The sequence below is a fragment of the Chiloscyllium plagiosum genome, chromosome 30, assembly GCF_004010195.1.
Source record: "Chiloscyllium plagiosum isolate BGI_BamShark_2017 chromosome 30, ASM401019v2, whole genome shotgun sequence".
Classification (NCBI taxonomy): domain Eukaryota; kingdom Metazoa; phylum Chordata; class Chondrichthyes; order Orectolobiformes; family Hemiscylliidae; genus Chiloscyllium; species Chiloscyllium plagiosum.
This window is the reverse complement of record NC_057739.1, coordinates 23,329,725-23,353,348: the sequence shown is the minus strand read 5'-3', so window position 1 is coordinate 23,353,348 and position 23,624 is coordinate 23,329,725. Positions and strand designations below refer to the sequence as shown.

Sequence of the window (23,624 nt, the reverse complement as noted above, 5' to 3'; positions counted from 1 at the left end):
GTTGAACATTCATCTTACAGCCACGTACCTGGGGTTCAGAGATTGGAATTTCGAACTTTGCTGTGTTATGATTCATGGACTGACCGATTTCCTTAAAAATAAATTCAAATTCCCAGTGACCACGTTAAGGTATTTGCATGGCAGTTTTGAAGTTAATAACTTTTCTTGACTTAAACACTATTTCCGTACGTAGCTTTCTTCTTAACTACTTTTAAAATGACTTTACTTTCACAGATATACTTTACTCTGTCTTTAAATAGACACAATCATGCCAGAAACAGCCCAAAATGTTTCTTGCACTCTGAGAGTTTGCTTCTTGTCTTTTTCTTTTCCAGTCAGAAAACACTTAATCCCCAAACCGGCTGCTTTGAGAGGGTTACATTGTAGATTCCTTCCCCCTGACCAAAGCTACAAAATCTTCGAGACTCTTTTAAATCCTCACAAACCTAAACTCTTCAATTGGAGCAAGTGCTCTGTAATATAATGTGCATGAGATATAAATAAATATTTTTGCATTAATATAATTTGTTTCAAAGTTTGGAATTTGAACTGGTAGCATGTGGTCTTTGGTCTGCGTGTATGAGGGATGTTAATGATTAACTTGTCTGTAATTCTGCAGCTGAGGATTGTTTTTAAACTAACATGAGAAAGGGAATTACTGGATGTTAATGGGAATTTGTTTGCATTGGGAGATTTTTATGAGCAGATAGAGCAAACATTGAACAGCAGTAGTTTGCTTTCAGTTAGAAGAATTGGGGATTTTTTTGCTTCAGAGAAAACCCATAGATTGGGAATTTTTGCTTTCAGCTTTCACAAATCCTGGTGAAATGTGAGATATGAAACGTTTCCCCTAGAAAAAGGGGTTCATTCAGAAGAGTGACAAAATAATTTACTTTACGTTAAGGACTTTAATTTGAATGTTCCAGACCAGAAATATTTGGTTAGAACTCTGAATAGATTATTCAAAGCTGAGAAAGTCTAAGCTCAGTTGTGTGAATAATCAAGTAAGAAGCTATCAAACTCTTGAGACAGGGAATTCTATGAAAAAATTAAGTCAAACCTCTAGATATGTTAGAAAAGGAAATCTCCTCTGGTATTTGAGTACTGTAATCTGATGGTGTTTGAACAGAAAGGACTATACTTATCATGTGTTTTCAGTTTATTAAATTGGGTTATACATAAATAGGCTTGTTTATTCCATTTTATCTTTTTTTTGTGTAATAACTTCTGTCTTACTGGTGAAACCAGACCATTCTGTGCTTCCATTTCAGCGAAAGACCACCTTGTTAAATAAAAAAAACTATGATCTATCAAGCCAAATTTCAGTCTGGTAATCGCTTATCCAATAATAACATCAACTGTGATTATAACAGCTCATTCTGTATTCTTGCATAGTGAAACATAAAATCTTGCTGCTCCTATCACTTAGACACCTCGCACTCTTAGATTCAGACAAATGAACTACAAGGTTCACTGACAGTTCAAGAAAACAACCTATAAGCCAATCCCACAATGACTCTCCGTAGACTTCTTCTCTCAAAAAGGCCCATTCCATTGGCAACATGAATCACATAAACATTATATTCGGTCGAAATGTCTATTAGCTACTCTGTAAATTCCCAACTTCATTCTATCTTGAATCTAAATGGGAAGTTTAAAGCATAACCATTTTCAAAACCTGATATCTCCTTACATCTTCCTCCAAGTGTGGAGACCAACAGCCCAGTCAGAACAAAGGATTTGGTTGTTGCTTCCAAGTGTGAACAGTTTGCCAGTAAAACAACCTGGGCTCCTCTTTAATCTTTAACATCCACACCAGCCCAGGTTTGCTGTCAGCAACATCCAGAACAGTTCACGGAATCCCATTTGCTTCTCCATTTTATCCTAAATTAAAAGCACACAGTCCCAAGGCATAACAATCCTATAAAATCTAAAATTTGTAACAACTGTTAACAGTTTATCTGTTTCTGATTCATAAGCCAGATGATTTTTAACTACAGATAATATCTGGGTCTATTCAAGAGAAACATGAAAACTCATCAGATTACTTCTCAATTTCACTAAAAGTAGATGAGAGGATCATCATTAGCTGAAGTTATTCCGATCTCTTGAAATATTTAGAAAAATTTAGCAAATTTCTGAAGAGAGGTCAACCTGTTTTTTTTTCCTGAGCATGAACATGATAGACTGCAAAGCTTAGGGTTTCCAGGCAACTGTCAAGTCACATAAATCTATTACTTTTTAGGGCTTTCACATCTTACAAAAAATAAATGAGAGAATTAATCTGAGATGCGATCTGTGAACTAACGAGCTTGCTTCTGATCAAATTGTTTCAACTGCTTTTTCTCCCTATGTTGTGATTGTCCAAAAGATAAGTGTTTGTCTTTGATGCAAAGTGCTTTACCAAATGCTAATGTGAGATGAAACGAGAGTCAATTGCTTGTCCAACCTCCACATCTGATCTGTTATCCAACTGACACCCTTCCAGCTTAACTCACAATTGAATCTTCCAGTGAAGCTTTCAAAGCACTCCTTACATTGAACTTCACAAGTAACAATGAGAAAATATAAAACAATATTAAAGCAGCAACAATTTGCTACCTTATTTCAATTTTGACCAAGCTTCCCACACCTGTCAACATTTGCAACTTCAAAAAAATCTTCAGTAGCTCCTCAAATCAGTTGGCCAGAACAACATAATTAGATAGAACCAGTCAGCACAGAAGGAAGGCATTCAGCCCATCATGCTTGTACTGACTCTCTATAAGAAATAGCAATTATTCTCACCATCTGCTCTAATAACACGGATTTTTCTCCTTTATGTTTCAGTTCTCCATTGGTTTGCAAGACAGAGATTCTCAAGCTTTTTTTTATTCAACCTGTTCAGAAGTGTAATGGCATATCTCTGGAGCAGATGGGCCTTGAATCCAGGCCTTCCATCTCACAGGTTTGGACATTATCACTGTATTATAAGAGCCCTCAAAGTGCATTAGTAATTTTAGAAGAAGGAATATTCTAGTGGTTTTATCACAAGATGATTACTCCAGAGATCTAGGTAATGTTTTGGAGGCCTATGTTTGAATCCTGCCATGGCAAATGGTGGAATTTGAATTCAATTTCTAAAAATCTGGAATTAAGCATCTGATGATGACCATAAAACCATTGTCGATTGTTGGGAAAACCCATCTGGTTCACTAATGACCTTTAGGGAAGGAATATGTCATCCTTACCTGGTCTTGTCTCCCTATGACTCCAGACACACAGCAATGTGGCTGACTCTTAACTGACCTGTGGGAAACTAAAATGGGCAACAAATGTCCACCCAATCAGCGGTGCCCACATCCTCTGAATGAATAAGAAACATCTACAAGGCATAATAACATTGAACTGATCTATGTGAAGCATAAACAACCAACATAGAGCTGATGGACCAAATGGCCTGCTTTGGTCCTGTAAAATTCAGTGTGTTCTGGTATATGCGATTGCTATAAAATGAAAAAAAAATGATTATAGTAGATTGTTTTAGGAGCTGAATGATTGGCAATTGCAGTGATATACTATAACGTGATTAGGTTTCAAGGAGTTATTAAACAGGAATGTAAGTGCATACACTAGTGAACACAGTACTGGCAAAATTTAAGAAATTTAAAAATTATTATGAAGAGAATACACTTCTAATCAGAAGAACATATTACCATTAAAGTTCTGCTTCTTGTCCATTTTAAACCATGAATTTTCCATTCCCTGTAGAATGTCCACTGATGCCGAAATAATTAATTTTTAAGTATTATTAGAGGCTTGCCTGCATTGTGGTTTTAGCCATGCTGAGGTTTATCAAATTCTCACCTCAACTGGATTCAGAATTGATCATTTTTTGAAGAACCCTCACTCATATTAAATCCATTTTTAATGAGACTACCCTTGTTGAGATCTTTAAATCTCTAGAGTTCTTACATTCCTCTACGATATGAATGACAGCAAGTTCTGTCAGAATTGCAAAGCTTTCAACACACTACTTCTGTTGATTTGATTTGATGTCTTCTTGTCACACGTACCTAGGTACTGTGAAAAGTTTTGTTTCATGTGCATTACAGGCAGATCATACCATACAAGGTGCATTAGGACAATAGAACAGAGTGAAGAATACAACGTTACAGCTGCAGAAAAGGTGCACAGAGAGCAAGATTAATATTAAATTTAAATTTTGTCTGTACCAATGTTATCTTTTCAGGTTTGAAGTCAGGCTGCTTCCAGTTGGAACTTTAGGCCTCATTGTTACAAGTTGTTATCTTTAATCCAGAAATGAAGAAAATAGAAATTCAACAATGGTGAAGTATGAGTTAGTTCATTTTTAGATGTGGGCGGCACGGTGGCACAGTGGTTAGCACTGCTGCCTCGCAGCGCCAGAGACCCGGGTTCAATTCCCGACTCAGGCGACTGACTGTGTGGAGTTTGTACGTTCTCCCCGTGTCTGCGTGGGTTTCCTCCGGGTGCTCCGGTTTCCTCCCACAGTCCAAAGATGTGCAGGTTAGGTGAATTGGCCATACTAAATTGCCCGTAGTGTTAGGTAAGGGGTAAATGTAGGGGTATGGGTGGGTTTCGCTTCGGCGGGTCGGTGTGGACTTGTTGGGCCGAAGGGCCTGTTTCCACACTGTAATCTAATCTAATCTAATCTAGATTAATTTTCTGTGGAATCCGTGCAGTGTGGAAACAGACCCTTCGGCCCAACAAGTCCACACCGACCCTCCAAAGAGTAATCCATCCAGACCCATTCCCCTATCCAATATTTTCCCCTGACTAATGCATCTAACCTACACATCCCTAAACCAAACTATTATCACTGGAGATGCTCGACGAACCAAGTGGACAACACAACGGTACGTTTGCAGGGAAGAGGTATTTCCAGTGTTACGAGAATTGTGCTATTTTTGTTCCAGTCCATGAGATTTTTTTAATGTTATAAATAGAAAGGTAAGATTGGAAGAAATGACAACAAAGTTAACTATATATATATAGTATATATATATTCCACCCTTGGGTGACTGACTGTGTGGAGTTTGCACATTCTCTCTTTGTCTGTGTGGGTTTCCACCAGGTGCTCCGGTTTCCTCCACCAATTGAAAGATGTGTAGGTCAGGTGGATTGGCCATGGGAAATTGCCCAGTGTTCAGGAATGTGCATGCTAGGTGGGTTAGCCATGGGAAATGTGGGGTTACAAAGATAGGATAGGAATCTGGGTGGGATGCTCTTTGGAGGGTCAGTGCAGATTTGATGGACTGAATGGCCTCTATCTGCACTGTAGGGATTCTATGACAAGCTCTAGCTCCATGATTTAAGGGAGTATGTTCCAGCACAAGGCCACAGATTGGAAAGTCTTGGGTCCCCCAAAAGACAATGGGAAGGTAAGGGAAGAAGAACCACAAAGCAGATGAAAGGCCTCTTACAATACCACACTTTTCATGTCTTCAGAGTGTCCCAAATCAGTCAATAGCCAGCAAGGTGCTTTGTAAGTATAGTCACTGTTAGAGTGTATGAAGCTCAGCTACCAGTTTACACTTGTTCAAACTTTACTTTGTCACAGCCAAAGAAATCCATTTCACCTCCAACACCAAGCTTGCTGCAGCACTGCCACTCCCTCAGATCACTCTCCAACAATCCCAGGGCCAGAGGAGAGCACAGCCATCAGACCATCTCCAGGAGAAAGTAGCAGCACCTGTCCAAGAACCTCCATTCAAATAAGAGTTCTGAGAAAGGCAAGAGTGTCTATCTCCTTGGGAACATCTGTCACGAGTGTCAACCCCACTCAGGAAGTAATGAGAGGACAGAGAAGGTAGCAGTCTCCTCTCTGCAGCCAAAACTAAGCAATTGGACTTCCACTATCACTGCGACTCTACCTCCCGACATCCCTCAGTATAGGTCGGTTAATGCACTGAACAGAGTCACCCCAAGGAAAGTTTCCAGGTGGGTTCGATCACTCCAGTAGGCCGCAACCACCCTCTGAGTGCTCAAATAATTTGTGTTTTTGTTCTTAGGAGGCTCTGTGATGACTGAAGGAGGAATTTTGGCCAGTGCACAGAAGAACTTGGTGACTTTTTAAAAAATAATATTTATTGAAGGGAATTGGTGTCCTTGGCAAAGGTGGGCATTTGATGCCCATTCCTAATTGCCCTGTAGGCTCTGTCAAAGCACAAATAAGTGTCAACCACATTGCTGAGAGTCTGGAATCACATATAAGCTAGACCAGTTCAGACATACTGCCTTCCGTAATGCGATCCGCAAATCGTTACACGTTCACCATGAGACCAGCTTCTCATTCCATACCTTTTCAGAATTGAAATATTTAATGATGTGCCGGGGAGATCTGATCTTCTATCTCCAGGACATTAGCCTGGGGTTCTCAATTCACAGTTCACTGGCATTACCATGACAACACTGGCTTTCTGTGTGGAAAGACTTGCCGTTGGTGAGACAGAGGGTGGTGGTGGAAGGTAGTTTTTCAGACTGGAGGCCTGTGACCAGTGGAATACCATAAGCATCGGTGCTGGGTCCACTACTTTATGTCATTTACATAAATGATTTGGATGCAAGCATAAGCGGTACAGTTAGTACCAAAATTGGAGGTGTAGTGGACAGCAAAGAGGGTTACCTCAGATTACAACAGGATTTTGACCAGATGGGCTGATGGGCAGAGAAGTGGCAGATGCAGTTTCATTCAGATAAATGCAAGGTGCTGCATTTTGGGAAAGCAAATCTTAGCAGGACATATACACTTAAAGGTAAGGTCCTTGGGAGGGTTGCTGAACAAAGAGACCTTGGAGTGCAGGTTCATAGCTCCTTGAAAGTGGAGTCGCAGGTAGATAGGATAGTGAAGAAGGCGTTTGGTATGCTTTCCTTTATTGGTCAGAGTATTGAGTACAGGAGTTGGGAAGTCATGCTGCAGCTGTACAGGACATTGGTTAGGCCACCGTTGGAATATTGTATGCAATTCTGGTCTCCTTCCTATCGGAAAGATGTTGTGAAACTGGAAAGGGTTCAGAAAAGATATACAAGGATGTTGCCAGGGTTGGAGGATTTGAGCTAAGTGGTGGAGGCTGGTACAATTGCAACATTTAAGAGGCATTTGGATGGGTATATGAATAGGAAGGGTTTGGAGGGATATGGGCCGGATGCTGGCAGGTGGGACTAGATTAGGTCAGGATATCTGGTTGGCATGGACGGGTTGGACCGAAGGGTCTGTTTCCATGCTGTACATATCTACGACTCTATGACTCTAATTGATCCAGTGGCTTTTCCCACTGGCAATAAATCCTAGTTAAAATCATTATTGTAATACAAAGTTCAGCAACTAGCACACCAAGATACATTGTCAATATGAGATTATGTAATTTTATGAATCCCTGGATGGGATTTTCCACCCACCTCAGGAGTGGGCTGGTCGGTGGGTTGGGGGTGGGGATGGGCAGGGGGTATTGGTTCCTTGGCAGATGACCTTGAGGCTTTTAAATGGCCAAATGAATATTGACGTAATGGGATTTCTCCAATCACCTCTGGCATTTTACCAATGGTGGGAGATACGCAGGTCATCTACCATGTGGCCTCGTTACCCTTGGGGAAGGATGCTTCCTTGTTCGTACCCAATGAAAGCCACCCCCATGTTCGAGCCTTCAGCTGCTCCATTCACCACAGCTTTCCAACCCAGTCCTCCATTCCCTTCCCAGGGCCTGCAAAATAGGCCATTTCACTGGCTGTCAGCTCTTAGGGGCAGATTGACAGGTGCAAGGCCTGCCCAAAATCTGCTTAGTCTTGATTTGATTTTGATTTCTCATCAAAAAAGGAAGATCTACCATATTCAACTTATAGTGAAATCTTTGAGGATCATGTTTGTCACCATGATTCTAGCTTAGGTGCCCTCCTTTAATACTAGATTAGATTCCCTACAGTGTGGAAACAGGCCCTTTAGCCCAACCAGTCCACACCAACCCTCCGAAGAGTAACCCACCCAGACCCATTTCCCTCTGACTAATGTACCTAACACTATGGGCAATTTAGCATGGCTAACTCACCTAAATTGCACATCTTTGTGACTGTGGGAGGAAACCAGAGCACCCGGAGGAGACGTACGCAGACACAGGGAGAATGTGCAAACTCCACACGGTCAGTCGCCTGAGGCTGGAATCGAACCTGGGACCCTGGTGCTGTGAGACAGCAGTGATATCTACTGAGCCATCGTGCCACCCCTACAAGTTGCTGATCATTTTCCTATCATATTTAGCGATTTCAGTATATACAGTAATACAGAAAACTATTGATTGAGAAATCTGTGAGAATGGAAAACGTTGTTGATATTCATTCTAATGAGCTTATTTACATAACTGGTAGGTTAGCAAATAATGCTGTAAAGGTTATTATCAGGATATTTTTGTTAAGAGATAATAAATACGTTTGCTAAAATAATGCAGAGTCATCAGTTTGATATATTCAAAAATCTGGTTCCTTGATCCTCTCTGATTGGTTTCTCTGAACAACACCATGATTTTCTTTCTTTCACTGACAGTTTCCAGGTAACAGCTACAATTGATGACCCTACTTACCAAGCTCTGCTGTACAAATACTGTTCCATATATAGTAGTCTTGGATTACACTCCAGAGCAGGAGATGTAGTACTGCACTGCTCACCTTTTCCATCACCTGAGCTGAAGAACAATATCGTTCCACACTGGAAAACAATGAATTCCATTTCAGACATGGATCACAACTCATTGGCAATTGTCTGGCTTTAACAGAGAAAATGCAGTGCTTTTATATAATGGTGGATACTTACATATACATATTATTGACACATACAAAAAAAAGGCACTGAGTTCCATTATATATTTTTCTTAACCTGTTCAGAGACACACCTCTGGAGCAGGTGGGACTTGAACCAGGGGGTTAGAATACTACCACTGAACCATAACAGGGCCCTACTCAAACTGAACTAGGTAACTCCCTCCAGGTGTGGTACGATATCACACACCAATCACTCAACCACACAATCACCAAACAGAAAAAAGTCTCCCTAAAATAACTGTTGTGACTGCAAAGCCCGTTATTCCTCAATAGCTATAAATAACTACAAAGTAAACCTCTTTCACCAGTCATGCCTTTGCTCATAAAAAGTGTTTTGTTTTATTATTCACTTGTGGGATGTGGGTGTCGCTGGCTGAGCCAGCATTTATTGCCCATCCCTCGTTGCCCTTCAGATGGTGCTGGTGAATTGCCACCTTGAATTGCTGCATTCCACCTTCTACAGGGAGACCTACAATGCCCTTAAGGAGGGAATTCCAGGATCCAGCAACACTGAAGAAAGGGCAATATTTCTCCAAGTCAGCATGGGTAAACGGCTTGGAGGGGTAATTGCAGCTTGTGACCTTGCCATTTAATTTTAAGGAGTTTAGGACAATGAACATGTCTTCCATTTAAAGCAGGGACTCTCTGTGAAAAGAAGAGAGATTGCCTAAAAGTAGTTCCTCTGGTTCTACAGTTGCACTTCTCTTTAATAACCCATCCAATCCCTTTTAAAATTCCATTTAAAAATCTTAAATTTAGTTTGGAATTTCTGTAAACCAAGTAGTCCAATTCTTGAAGCGAACCTTAATAAAGTTAGGTACCATTCTGATCATTTATCTTTCCCAACACCTTGTGCATGCACAAAGTGAAACCAGGCACCAGAACCCAATTGTAAGGAAATCAAAGTCTTTTATTGCCCATGCAGTGATTCCACCAATAATCAATTTTCTGTTCCGACAGACTTTTATAACTTGTATATTTTTAATATTGCTAGCGGAACTGTTATTTAATGCTTCAGTGTGGAGTTGGTTAAGACAATGTCACTCATTTGTCACAGAAGCTATGGTTTTGGGGTAAAAAGGCAAAATACTGGAAATCAAAGCAGAGAATGCTGGAGAAACTCAGCAGGTCTAGCAGAATCTATGAAGAAAGAGACAGTTAACATTTTAAATTCAGTATACAGTTTTGAAGAAGTCATATTGGACTTGACATGTTAATTCTATTGTTTTTGGAACATGGGTTTGAGACCCACCATGGCAGATGATGAAATTTGAATTTGATAAAAGTCTGGAATTAAACACTTGCCCAATGGTGACCATGCAACCACTGTTGATTGTTGTAAAAACCCGTCTGGCTTACTCATGTCCTTAATGGAAAGAAATCTGCCATCCTTGGCATGGTCTGATCTATGTGTGACTCCAACAACGTTGTTGATGCTTAACAGCCATCTGGGTAATTAGGGATGAGGAATAAATTCTGGGCTAGTCAGTGATGCCCACATCCACAAAGTAAAAAATAAATTATCACAGTCCCTGTATATTGTAAACATTAGAATAACCAGAGCACTTGTCTGCATTGATGATATCCTCCACAAGGAGGCATGTTCATTTAATCTACATACACCAACTTGTAAGTTATTGACTACAAGTAATAAATGGAAGTATAGACATGACTCATACAGGGGCTCTTGTGGTGCAGTGATGGTGTCCCTTTTGCTCTGCCAGAAGGCCTGGTTTCAATGGTGTGTCATAATATCTCTGTACAGGTTAATTTAAAATGTCTTTGCTTAACTTTTGAAATGGCAGGCACTAATAAAATTTTACCAGCATTCACTATAGGCTCGAAGCACATGTCAAATTCTTTAAAATCATATACCTTTAGTTATTTTGTTTCCTTAGTTGTGAAAAATCCTACTTAACTGCATGATAGCAGTTTATAATCACAACAATCATTAGACCTAACACAAGTACCAATGTCATTTCTCTCCTCCTGTAAAGGAGAAAAGAAATAATCTGCCAAAGAGCACACAGTAAAAATGTCATCCTCCACTGTATTTCTAAGCTTGGGAATGTCCTCATGACTGTTTTATGGAAAGTTTTCTACGCAAATCACATATTACAACACAAAATGGGCAGCTACTAAATTTACGGGTGCAATTTTTCTTCTGATGCTACCATATATCATCAGCGGGTAAATAGAAATTGTCCTGACCAATTATGGTATATCATTTTAATTTCAGGGAGTTAACACTTTTCCCACTCTTAGTGGTCTTAAAATAAGACACAAGTAAAATTCTGATTGTGTTTGATCCATGGCAGACTTTAAGATAAAATAGTGGTTAACTACACATTGTTGTCTGTCATGTACAAACAGGCACCACATGGCTCAGTGGTTAGCACTGCTGTCTCACAGTGCCAGGGACCCAGATTGAATTCCAGCCTCGGGCACCTGTCTGTGTGGAATTTGCACATTCGCCCTGTGTCTGCATAGGTTTCCTCTGAGTGCTCCAGTTTCTTCCCACAGTCCAAAGATGTGCAGATAAAGTGAGTTTGGCCATGCTAAATTGTCTATGCTGTTCAGGAACGGTGTAGGTTAGGTGCGTTAGTCAGGGGAACTGTAGAGTAATAGGGTAATAGGATACTCTTTGGAGGGTCAGTGTGGACTTGTTGGCAAAAATGGCCTGTTTCCACACTGTAGGGATTCTATGTATTTAAAATTAGCATCAGTGCAATTAAATTCAAGTATTCTGATACTGATCAGGTCAACTGAGAGAAGACTGGTATGAAATGCAATTACAAGCACAGATTTAAATAAAGTAAAATAATGGGGCTGCTGGAAATTTGAAACCAACACAGAGAAAGCTGGAGAAACTCAACAAGTCTGGCAGCATTTGTGGAGAGAGGAACAGAGTTAATGTTTTGAGTCCAATATGACACATCTTTGGTTCTGAAGAAGTCATACCAGACTCAAAATGTTAACTCTGTTTCTCTATCCACAGCCCAGCTGAGATTCTCCAGCAATTTCTGGGATTATACCAGCAGAGACTTGTTGGGTTGAATGGTTTGTTTCAGTGCTGCATGTTTTATTTAATTTTGTGTCACACAACCCCGTATTATTTTCCTAAGTAGCGTGTGATTAACAATATATTTACACTTCTGTGTATTTATGTTAAAGTGTGACTTGCTGCTTTTGTCTTATTCCTGGTAGAGGAACATTGAAAAATGTAGTGTGGGAGTAGCAGAAACTGCTACTTTAAGCTTTACCTACCCTTTAGAGCAGTTTGGTTATTTCCTGGAATTGGTTACATTCTTGTCAGAGAACATTTCTTTTCTTTTATTGTTCCTTTATTCCCTTTAATCTGTCAAAAGATTGAAATAGTATTTACTACATTCAAAAGGGGTAGAGGCATCTGCTCCAAAGCTCTATCTGGCAGAGATCTGCTCTGTTATTAAAGACATCTTTGGAATCAAACCATGCACCTTATTTTTCTCTACAAAACACCTAAACACAGGTGTTACTCACACGTCTGAGTCAGCCTTGGTTTAGTAGTAATAATCTTGCCATTGAGTTGGAAGATCATAGTTTCAGGACCCACTCCAGATTCTGGAACATGTAATCGCTGGGCTGACCCTGCAGGGTGGCACTCAGGATGTGACATTACCTTTCAAATGAGGCATTAAACTGAGGGCCCTGTCTCTTAGGTGGATGTAAAAGATTGCACTGGTCTTCAAAGTGAAATAGGATGTGTTCTACCCAATACTTAGACAAGCCACACCTAAGACTGCTTGTGTTGTACAGCATCCCGATTACTTGTTTCATCGCTCCTTGTGGGCGCTTACTGTGCACAGTTGAAAAATGTGGTGCTGGAAAAACACAGCAGGCCAGGCAGCATCCGAGGAGCAGGAGAATCGACGTTTCAGGCATAAGCCCTTCAATTTTCAACTCTGGTCTCCAGCATCTGCAGTCCTCACTCTCTCCTAGCTTACTGTGCACAGCATGGTAGTTTTGTTTCCTGCACTGCAAAGGCAAATGTATCTTCCTTGTTCTTGATTGTTGAGATGGCAGTACTCAAACTGAAAATCATGCATCGATGTCAAATTTTCAGATCTGCTCTGCAGTGCAACAGTGTTTTGATATTCCAACAGGAGTTGCACATACATTTAAGACTCCATTGCATATTGCACATAGAAGAAACCTTTTCCATACATCTGTAACTTCACTAGAGGTCAGCTTTCATTCCTAGGCAGGAAGTTCAACACTTCCCATGAACATACTGAGCTTTGTCCTTCATCACTTGTAGTAAGCTGCTCAAGCAGCACTGCAAAAGTCTGTTGGTTAGGGAGTGCTGAACAACACAAGCAGTCTGCAAATACAAAGAAAAAAAATACTGTTTTTTTTTAATACTGATGTTCATTGCAACCTTTAATTCTCTGCAATATAAGACACTACATGCACTGAATTTATGAATTGCTTTCACACCCAGGGTAAGGCAAAGGTATTGTGCTGCCATGGAAACTAACGTGCATGAAAGGAGAAAACCTCTGGAAATGCTGTTCATCGCACATGTCTATTCTGTACGAACCTCTCGTTTCATACAGAAATGAGTTTTGAATTTGTATGACAAAAGAGCTTTTAATAGCAACAGGTGAGTCCTTGGTTCCCAATGTCATTAGGCAAAAAGAAGAGACAGTATTTTAAATGAAAATAAAACAAAGTTACAGCATTTTTGTAAAAATGCAATGTAATCTGGATTTCCAGCTTCTTTCCATTTTGATCATTATACATAATGTATTCATTTCTGCCTTTTGAATGGTGGCTACACATCTTTGTGCAAGTTAGAAACAAGAGAGACGACAGCCTCTTGAATTGCTCTATAAAAACAGTATTTACATTTACAAGTTATTATGCAATTAGACATTACTTCTCATTGCACGCAGTTTTAAAAAAAGTATTTGAAATAATATAAAGATTTAAATATATTTACAGTCAGACACAAATCAAAAAAGACTATTTCTAAAATAATAGCAATTCCACAAATAAGTAATATTCTGCAATGATTGTCTCAGTGCTATTGCATAGTTGATCTCAACTAATTCTTATTCTACTCATTTTCATTTCTTTTGATAGAGTTTTTTTATATGGAAGTCTGAAAATGTGTTAAACATGTTTGATAGTCTTTAGAGCTCCTACTGTAGTCTCCACTGAACTAAAAATCTCTTTGATCACTAAGATCAAAGAAGCTTGGCTCTCTGAGGTATTGATGAGACTCTGCGCTGAGCCATTTTCACCTCCAGTGCACCTCACTTTTCAAATTTATTTCAGAGTACAAGAGCTCCTGTCCCCAATCAAAGACTGAAGCAGCCAGCCAAAAATAAAGCAAGCTTGCGCTCTCTAATATCCCATCATTCCCACGGCAATTGGGTAATCCTTACCAAATTAATGCACATACTCTGGTGAGTGCACTGCCAGGTGAGTTCCTACCATCACTGTGGGGATTGTCCCCCTCAAAAACTGTGGGGTTCGTGGGGTAAATAAAGTTCCCATCGATTTTGCTGAGATGTACCTATTGTTATGACCAAGTTCTGAGGGGGTGAATAAATTCCTGTCTTTCCATTCCTGAGATTGGTATAATGCAGTTTGAATTTATAAAAAAGGTGTGCTTTTTAATTTGTGTCCAATTTGGTCACCCTATATTAGGATAGATATTATTAAGTTAGAGAGTTCAGAAGAGATTTACAAGGATGTTGCCGGATATGGAAGGTTTGAGTTATAAGGAGAGGCTGGATAGGAGATTGAGAGGTGACCTTAAAGAGATTTATAAAATCATGAGGGGTGTAGATAGGGTTAGTGGTAGGTGCCGTTCCCTAGGATAAGGGATTTCAAGACTAGGTGGCACATTTTTAAGATGAAAGGAGAAAGATTTAAAAAAGGTGAGGGGCAAACTTTTTACACAGAGGGTGGTTCCCAAGTGGAATGAACTTTCTGAGGAAGTGGTGGTTACAGGCACAGTTACAATATTTAAAAGACATTTGGATAAGTACATTAACAGGAAAGGCTAAGATGGATATGGGCCAGGAGCAGGCAGGTGGGACTAGTTCAGTTTGGGATTATGTTCAGCATGGACTGGTTGGACCGAAGGGTCTGTTTCTATGCTGTATGACTTTATGTACTTCACCACATGTCATACTGTAGGAAAGCAATCCTGCCTCATCACTTGAGGTAATCTAAATTAAGTAGTTCATTTTTTTTATGCAAACTCTCTCAGTGAAAGTACAAACTTTACTAGAAGGTAAAATCTGTCCCAATTGCATATCACGTCCATACATACACTACCATCTAAGCAAACAGAATGTTGTACAGTATGAGGGGAGGTGGAATTGAAACCAATTACAATTCTTAAGTGAAAGAGTTATAAGTTCCAAAGTTGACCATTAAGATCCCTGGTGAAGCCTGCAAAACCAGTTTTTCTTCTGGAGACAGTCTTTTCAAATTGTCATGTCTTTTTTCCAAACTGGATGCTATGGTCCTTGAAGTTCCCTTATATTTGAATTCTCTATCTCTGTGCTATATCTCATTCTATAACAGAGCTAGGGTTCCAGCTTGAGAATTGCAAAATGAGAGACAGGTGATGGTACATTCTGTGGGGAGTTATGGATTAATTATTATCTCAGTGCTATTGCATGGTTTCCAGTTTTGGTCATTTGTTTGCAACAATAGTTATGTTTCCAGAATCACCAAGTGTTGCTAAGGGAGGCCAAATAGCCCATCATGTCTGCACTAATTCTCTAAATGAGCACCGTAACTTTGCATCATTCTCCTGCCTTTTCCCCAGACCCTCGCCTATTATTTCCACCCAAATAATTATCCAATGCCCTTCTGAAGGCCTTAATTGACTCTATCTGTATCACACTACCAATGCATTCCAGACTCAAACCATTCACCATGTGAAAACGTTACATAATATTTCTATTTTGTATTTATTATATTTTATGATATTTAAGTTTTGTAACATAACAAAATTTATAAACCCCTTTAAATTTGCCTTCTCGATCCTTTTATAAGTGGGAGCTGTTTCAGCAGGACCTGTCTGTGTGGAGCTTGCACGTTCTCCCTGTGCTCAAGTTTCCTCCCACAGTCCAAAGATGTGCAGCTTAGATGGATTGGCGATGCAAAATTGCCCTGTAATGTCCAGGGATGTACTGGATAGATGGATTAGCCATGGTAACTATAGGATTATAGGGTTAGGGTGAGGGGCTGTGTCTGGGTGGGATGCTTTTTGGAGGGTCAGTATGACACGATGGGCTGAATGGCTTTGTTTCGCACTGTAGGGGTTCTATAATTCTATGATCTACTCTTCATGATCACTCATAATTTTGAAAACTTCTATCAGATCTCCTCTAAGCCTTCTTCTCTCCAAGAACAGTCACAAACTCTCCAATCTGTCCTCATTACTGAAGCTTCTCACACTAAAACCATGTTTATATATTTCTTCTCTTCTCACACGAATGCATTCACACCACGCATACAGAGCTGAATTTTACATCTGTTTAGCAAAATGCAAGTTGCATAAAGATTTTTGGAGGGAATCTCACAGCAAAGCCTAGTGAGATTCTTTGTCATGTTTTACCAAATACACCTCATTAACTACTCACCCTGCCCCATTGGCATTTCTGATGCCCATTTCTAGCCCCATCTTATCATGCATAACAAGTCACCACTCAGCATTCAACTGCAGAAAGACTGACATCACTTGTGCCAATGCCATTTACGCACTCGACAAAGCATCGGAAATCTGCCATTGCCCCTCACTGGCAACATAATAGCAACTACAAAGCCATGGTGCCACAGTACATAGTTGGCATTGCTGATACCCCTTCACATATCTAAGTCTGTTATCTCACCAAAATCGCTGCTTAATCACCAGGCCACATATTTTACCTACTTTTAGATACATTCCACCTGAAGTCCCTGATTGAGTGCCCATTCTTTTCCCAGTGCCCAGTGGTCACATCTAACTTGTCATTATTGAGTAGGGGAACAACACATACAGGCAAGCAGTCAGACAAGTCCAAACCTGAGCCAGCAGAAGTGCACACAAAGGAAACAAATACAGACTGGGATCAGGGATTGGTAAACGCCAGGTGCCAATCTTTGTGGATGAGGGGTGCAAGTGGCTTGTGGCCATGAATTGTGCCCTGAAGTGCTGTTTTGTGTTCAGTAATATGGCGGCTCCTCACTGCCAGCGGCCAGCTGAAGCCACCACATACCCGCTGAGATTGCCATGTTGAGATTTCTCAGCATCGTGTTTATTCGGCGCACTTGGTAAGACAGAAAGTTGAATATTAATGAGGCAAGTTGAGAGTTAGTAAGGCGTTTAACAAGTTATAATCCCTTTAATTGGCCTCTCACCACAGCCCAGCGAGAGACTCATTACTGCACGGCAAAATCATAAAAGGTGGGAGAGAGATGCTCCTGACATTGAGATAAGCATCACCACGCTCTCAGCTGATCCTACCACGAATCTCACCGTAGCCCATCTTTAGCTGAGATTTAACATGAGTCTTTCATAAATTTACCACAACCTCCATGTTCTTGCTCTTTTACTTGATTTTCCTATGAATAAAGCCCAGATACAGATTTACTGTATATCCATCTATCCTGCCACCTTCAGCAAACTATACCATAAACATCCAGGTCCCTCTGCTCCTGTACTGAAAACAAACAAATACTGGAGATAACAGTGGGTCAGACAGTGTCCGTGGAGAAAGAGCAAGCTAATGCCGCGAGTCTAGATGACTCTTCATCAGAGCTGACATGAAGTGTGGAGCGGGCAGCATTTAAGTTATAGTTTGGGGGAGGTCGGACTAGTGGGTGTAGGGTGCTGATGGAGAAAAGATGTTGATAGTTCAGATTAAGTGATCGAAATGTGACAATGGCAGAACAAGACAACAAAAGACACCATTGTTCTGCCAGTCTCACATTCCAATCAGTTAATCTAAACTATCAACATCTTTTCTCCATCAGCACCCTACACCCACTGGCCCTGCATCGCCACACCCCCAAGTATAGCATAAATACTGTCCCCGTCACACTTCACTTCAGCTCTGATGACGAGTCATCTAGACTCGAAATGTTAGCTTGCTCCATCTCCATGGACACTGTCTGACCCATTGTGATCTCCAGCATTTTTTTGTTTTCAGTACATATTCCAACATCTGCAATAATTTATTCCTATCCTCAGTTCCTGTACATCCTTAAGTAATTGTACCTCCTACTTTACGTTCACGTCCATATTCATCTGACCAAAAACCATCACCACACACTTCTTGGCACTGAACTTCATCCGCCATCCATATGCCCATCTATCTGTCTACTTCACCAACTTGTCTATGTCCTTTTGGAATTCTCTACTATCCTCTTCACAGGTTACAATGCTTTCAAGTTTCAGATCATCCACAAAGTTTAAAATTGTCACCTGCACACCAAAATCTAGAATATTAATATGTAGCATAAAAAGCAAAAGTCACAATACTGAATTCTACTACAAACCTTCTTCCAGCCCATAAATATGCATTTGCCATTATATTCCATTTCCCATTATTCGATCCAATTTGAATACAATTGCCACGTTATTTAGAGGTTCCTTTGTAAATTTCTGTTGAGACTAGGTATTTCAAATCAGGTGGCCTTGGTAACCAATTTAAAGTGTCCATCTTATTTTTACTTTTCAAAATAAAATCAAAGGCTTTTATGTCAATTGATGTGATTTGAAAGATTAATAGCCGGTTTTATCATATCACTGTGCTGACCTATCAAGCTCGCTTCTATGCTCTCACATTGCACATTTTCTTTTCTTTCAAGAAACCTATCTTTGCCAGTTGTGGAATTATGGATCAGTTAGATCTAAATGATAAATAATGATTTGATGATGAGTGAAGTTTAATTTATGCCAAGGCAGTAAACGATCGCTTAAACTGGTGTTTTAGTTGGCAAACACCACCTACAGAGGTAGGAGGAATGTGATTACATTCAAGATCTGACTATTCACCATTCAATGTTGAGAGACTGTAGGTGGTTATTACTCTCAGACCAACACAGGTTAGAACAAATGAGATGAAATGTAGTGTGATTGGAAGTTGAATATTAATTTGCTTTTCTCTCATGCTAAACCATAACAAATGTAAAAATTTAATGGTATTCACTGTATTAATGAAGGATCTGTACAATCCAAGTAATTGATGAGAGATAAATCAACCTGTTGAAATAAAATAGAATCAACCTGGACATTGGCTTGAAGTTGATTTTCTTTCTCAATAGTGTGAGCATTGATGTGACAATTAAAGAGCAGCAAGCAAGCTCATCTGGCAAATTGAGTCAGTTTATAACTAGTCAAAGAGTAATTCATGGTGGAGAAACAGATGTTAATTCAGGCTCCTTTCTTGTCAGGAGATTCATTCCATACTCCCAGAAGTGTTATCAGGCCTGAAAGAAATCTTAGTTTAATTCAGTTTTCTATCTTTCATTTAAGATATTTCATTAATGTTGTTTGTGATTATAATGTAATAATATATAGAAGCATCATCGAGAGATAGTGAGATTGAAACTCCCTCCAAGGCTAACACATCCTTCCTTAGAAACAGACCCAAAATTGCTCACAATATTCCAAATGCTGTCTGACCAGAGCATCACCACTACATTTCCACTCTTGTATTCTAGCTCTCTTGAAATGAATGCTGACACTGCATTCGCCTTCCTAACTGCAAACTGAACCTGCATGTTAACCTTAAGAGAATCCTAAACTAGGAATTACAAGTCTCTTTGTGCCATTTAGAAAATAGTTGATGCCTCTTTTCTTCCCACTAAAGTGTATAACCTCAAACTTTCTGACATTATATTCCACGTGGGACTTCTTTGCCTGTTCTGAGTCCTTCTGCAGCCTCCCTGCTTCCTCCACATTATCTGTTCCTTCACTTTTGTGTCATCTGCAAACTTAGCAACAATGCCCTCAGTTCCTTCATCCAGATCATTAATGTAAGTTAATGACCGGTGGGATTCTACACGGCTCAGCACTAGGCCCCCTTGCTTTCTGTGGTACGTATGAATAATTTGGATTTGGATGTAAGGAGACGATTAGGAAGTTTACAGATAATCCCCAAATTGGCTGCCAGGTTGGCAATGAGGAAGAAAGCTTTGGAATGCAGTATCAGATGAACAGAACAGTGACAAATGGAATTACATCCCGGAGAAGTGTGGGAATGGGAGAGCCTAATAAGGTGCAGGGATATACAATAAAAGGTAGGTTACAGGGAACAGTAGAAGATCAAAAGATCTCAGAATGCTAGTCCACAGATCCTTAAAGGTGTCTGGATAAGCCAATAAGATGGTCAAGAAGGCAGACAGGATACTTGCCTTTATTAGCTGAGGCACAGAAGATAAAAGCAGGAAGTTAATGCTGGAACTATATAAAAGATTAGTTATTGTTGGTTAGTGATTGTGCTGAGATGGTACTGTCAAGATTTATGAGGAAGTTGCCCAGATTGGGGAAGTTAAGTTATAAGGAGAGATTGGATAGGCTCAGGTTATTTTCTTTGAAAAAGATTAGATTACTGGGAGACATAACTGAAGTCTATAAAATAATGAGGACTTTCGATACAGTGGATTAAAAGAGCCGTGTCCCTTTGTTTGGAGCACACATAACCAGTGGGCATAAACGTAGGGTAACAGGGTTAGAGGGAATTCTTTTTACCCAGATAGTGGTCAGGATCTGGATTTTTTTGTATAAAATATTTAGTATCTGAAAGAGTTAATTAAATTCCTGAGAGAGGCTCTGCCCAGCAAGATATAAAGGACTACTTCTGAAGCAGTCAACTGATTCTGCTTTGTTCTGTGCTTGTTACACACTATAAGAGAACGTTTTGGTCACAAAATTTTCTCTCACTCTTAAATTGAGCCTAGAATCTCAGAAGGGATGATCATGTATCTTTGATGTAATGTAGTTAGCCACTAATATATAATAATCCTATTTACTATTCATCACAATTGAGCACACTTTCTGCCTAAAACATTGCATGGGCATCCTTTGGTATCAGTTGCTTACACTACTCCCTGTGAGAATGATGGGGCAACAAAATTCCAAAAATGCCTCAGATCGTATCCAACATTATAAGGTGCTGACAACAGTGAGGACTTGGCTAATTATAAGAGGACTCAGCATAACACAGACACAATGGGTGTGTCTCATTTGCACACAAATGAAAGGCTATGTTGTAAATCTCTACGAACCTACAATAACGAATATTGAAACACTCTTCAGGACTGCTCTCAGAACACATTCTGAAGAAGAGTCAAAACATTAACTCTGTTTCTCTCTCCACAGATGCTACCAGAACTGTGGAATTATTCCAGAAATTTCCGATCTTGTTTCTGGTTTCTACATTCTGCAGTTGTTTGGCTTTTTTTTAATTGAAAATCTCTTTCCAACCTGGCACAGCATTTGTTTAGAAATTGGAACAACACAACTATCACATTTCACAAGAAGGGAAGAATACTCTCTATGAGTTATACGGAGCCACATTGTTTGTCATAAAAATTTATTTGGTTCACTAGTTCCTTTAGGGATGGAAATCTGCTGTTCCTACCTGTTCTGACCTAATGTGAGTCCAGACCCCCAACAATGTGGTTGATTCCTAACTGACCTCTGAAATGGCCTCGCAAGCCACTCAATTCCAAGGCAATTAAGGATGGGCAACAAATGCTGACCTGGCCAGTAATACCCACATCTGTTGAACAAATAAAAATAATTGCATTTTTTTTGAAGAACACGTTAATGAATTGGTTACACAAAACATGTCGTGGAAATCACCTCTGTAAGTTAATTACATGCAACCTAAGTGTTTACAATTTGCGACTTAAAAGACAGAAATAATAATAAAAAAATCAATTTTAACAGAGGAGGAACCTATTTCACCTAAAGCAAATTGATATCTCTCTAATAATACTTGACACAGCCTGTGAGGAGATTGGTGAAGTGATGCTGTGGGAAGAATACAGTAACCTTCAGAAACAGGTGGTCATAGGGCACAGAGGAATTTCGAAGCTGACATAACCCAGGAGGTAAACACAGGAATAACAAACCCTGTCAGGTCTATAACAGGAAGGGGTGTGATGCTTAAACAATGCTGAGTAGAAGGAAACTGGTGATCATCTTTGAGCATACCTTGCAGTATCCCATTGCCCTCACTGTCCATTGTCTCAGGCTGAACATATAAATTACAGGCAGATGTAGGCCATTCAGTACCTCAGGCCTGCTCGATTATCTCAGTTTACTATCTGATTCCAATCCCATATATTCTTCATCGGAAAGACCATTGATTTACAACTTCAGAACATCACCCATCTTCACTCTGCCTCAGCACATTTTGCAGATACTCACCTGTGCAATTGCCACCTCCATTTTACCATTGGTCCACAACCAGTCTCACATTCTGAATGTACCCATAAACTTCAGCTCCTCAGCCAACCATCATCTATTTCGCACCAAGTCCCACTCACCTAACATGCCTTTGTCCACTGGTCTACATTGGCACCTGAACAGCAACACCCCTCTTACATAACTGTTCAAATATTTTCATGGTCTTGTCCCTTCCTGTTTCTGCAAGACCCCCACCCTACAACATCTCAGAGCCCTACATGCTTGCAAATCCAGTCCCACTAATTTTCACTTCCTTCAATCCCCAATTCATAGTTGTGTCTTCAGCTCTCAGGGCCCTGAGTTCTGGAATCACTTCACTAAACTTCTCTTCCCCTCTCTTCTTCTTTAAGATCCTGCTTCAAATCAGTGTTTTTGATTAAGCTTCATCATCCTGCCTGATATCTTCTTCTGTGCAATGTTTTGACTGATTATGCTTCTGTGACACACCTTGGGATGCCATGGCACATGAAAAGGTGGTATTCAAATATAAATAGTAACAGTAAATTCAGATGAACAGAAAGTATTAAAATTCTCAATGATTATTGAGGTAATCACTTGGGTGATTGCTCATACCAGGCTCCTCAAATGTAGATAATCCCAGTCAATTACAAGATTTAATATGAAAAAGATGGAGTTCCTTTCGAGGTTTCAGAAGCTGAATACAAACAAATAGAGGGCATAGGTGAAACTGATCCCAAATGTTGAGTTAGAAAAGAGTTGGGACTTATAAAACATTGTATTTGGAAAGGAAAGGACTGATTAGGGATAGTCAACATGGCTTTGTGCGTGATAAATCATGTCTCACAAACTTGATTGAGTTTTTTGAAGAAGTAACAAAGATGATTGATGAGGGCAGAGCAGTAGATGTGATCTATTTGGACTTCAGTAAGGCGTTCGACAAGGTTCCCCATGGGAGACTGATTAGCAAGGTTAGATCTCATGGAATATAGGGAGAACCAGCCATTTGGATACAGAACTGGCTCAAAGGTAGAAGACAGAGGGTGATTGTGGAGGGCTGCTTTTCAGACTGGAGGCCTGTGACCAGTGGAGTACCACAAGGATAGATGCTGAGTCCTCTACTTTTTGTCATTTACATAAATGATTTGGATGCGAGCATAAGAGGTACAGTTAGTAAGCTTGCAGATGACACCAAAATTGGAGGTGTAGTGGATAGCAAAGAGGGTTATCTCCGATTACAACAGGATCTTGACCAGATGAGCCAATGGGCTGAGAAGTGGCAGATGGAGTTTAATTCAGATAAATGCGAGGTGCTGCATTTTGGGAAAGCAAATCTTAGCAGGACTTATACACTTAATGGTAAGGT

General features: G+C 40.0%; 1 protein-coding gene across 2 annotated transcripts in view; it reads right to left on the bottom strand.

Moving 5' to 3' along the window:
- The window catches only part of LOC122564812, a 106,343-nt gene that overhangs the window by 78,761 nt on the left and 3,958 nt on the right, over positions 1-23,624 (bottom strand). For both annotated transcript variants that reach the window (XM_043720095.1, XM_043720097.1), the window contains exons 2-3: positions 12,097-12,187; positions 8,592-8,716 (exon numbers count right to left, since the gene is read on the bottom strand). In XM_043720095.1, coding sequence (XP_043576030.1) covers positions 8,592-8,685 — 94 coding nt within the window. In that variant the 5' untranslated portion in view covers positions 8,686-8,716; positions 12,097-12,187. The remainder of the gene's footprint in view (positions 1-8,591; positions 8,717-12,096; positions 12,188-23,624) is intronic.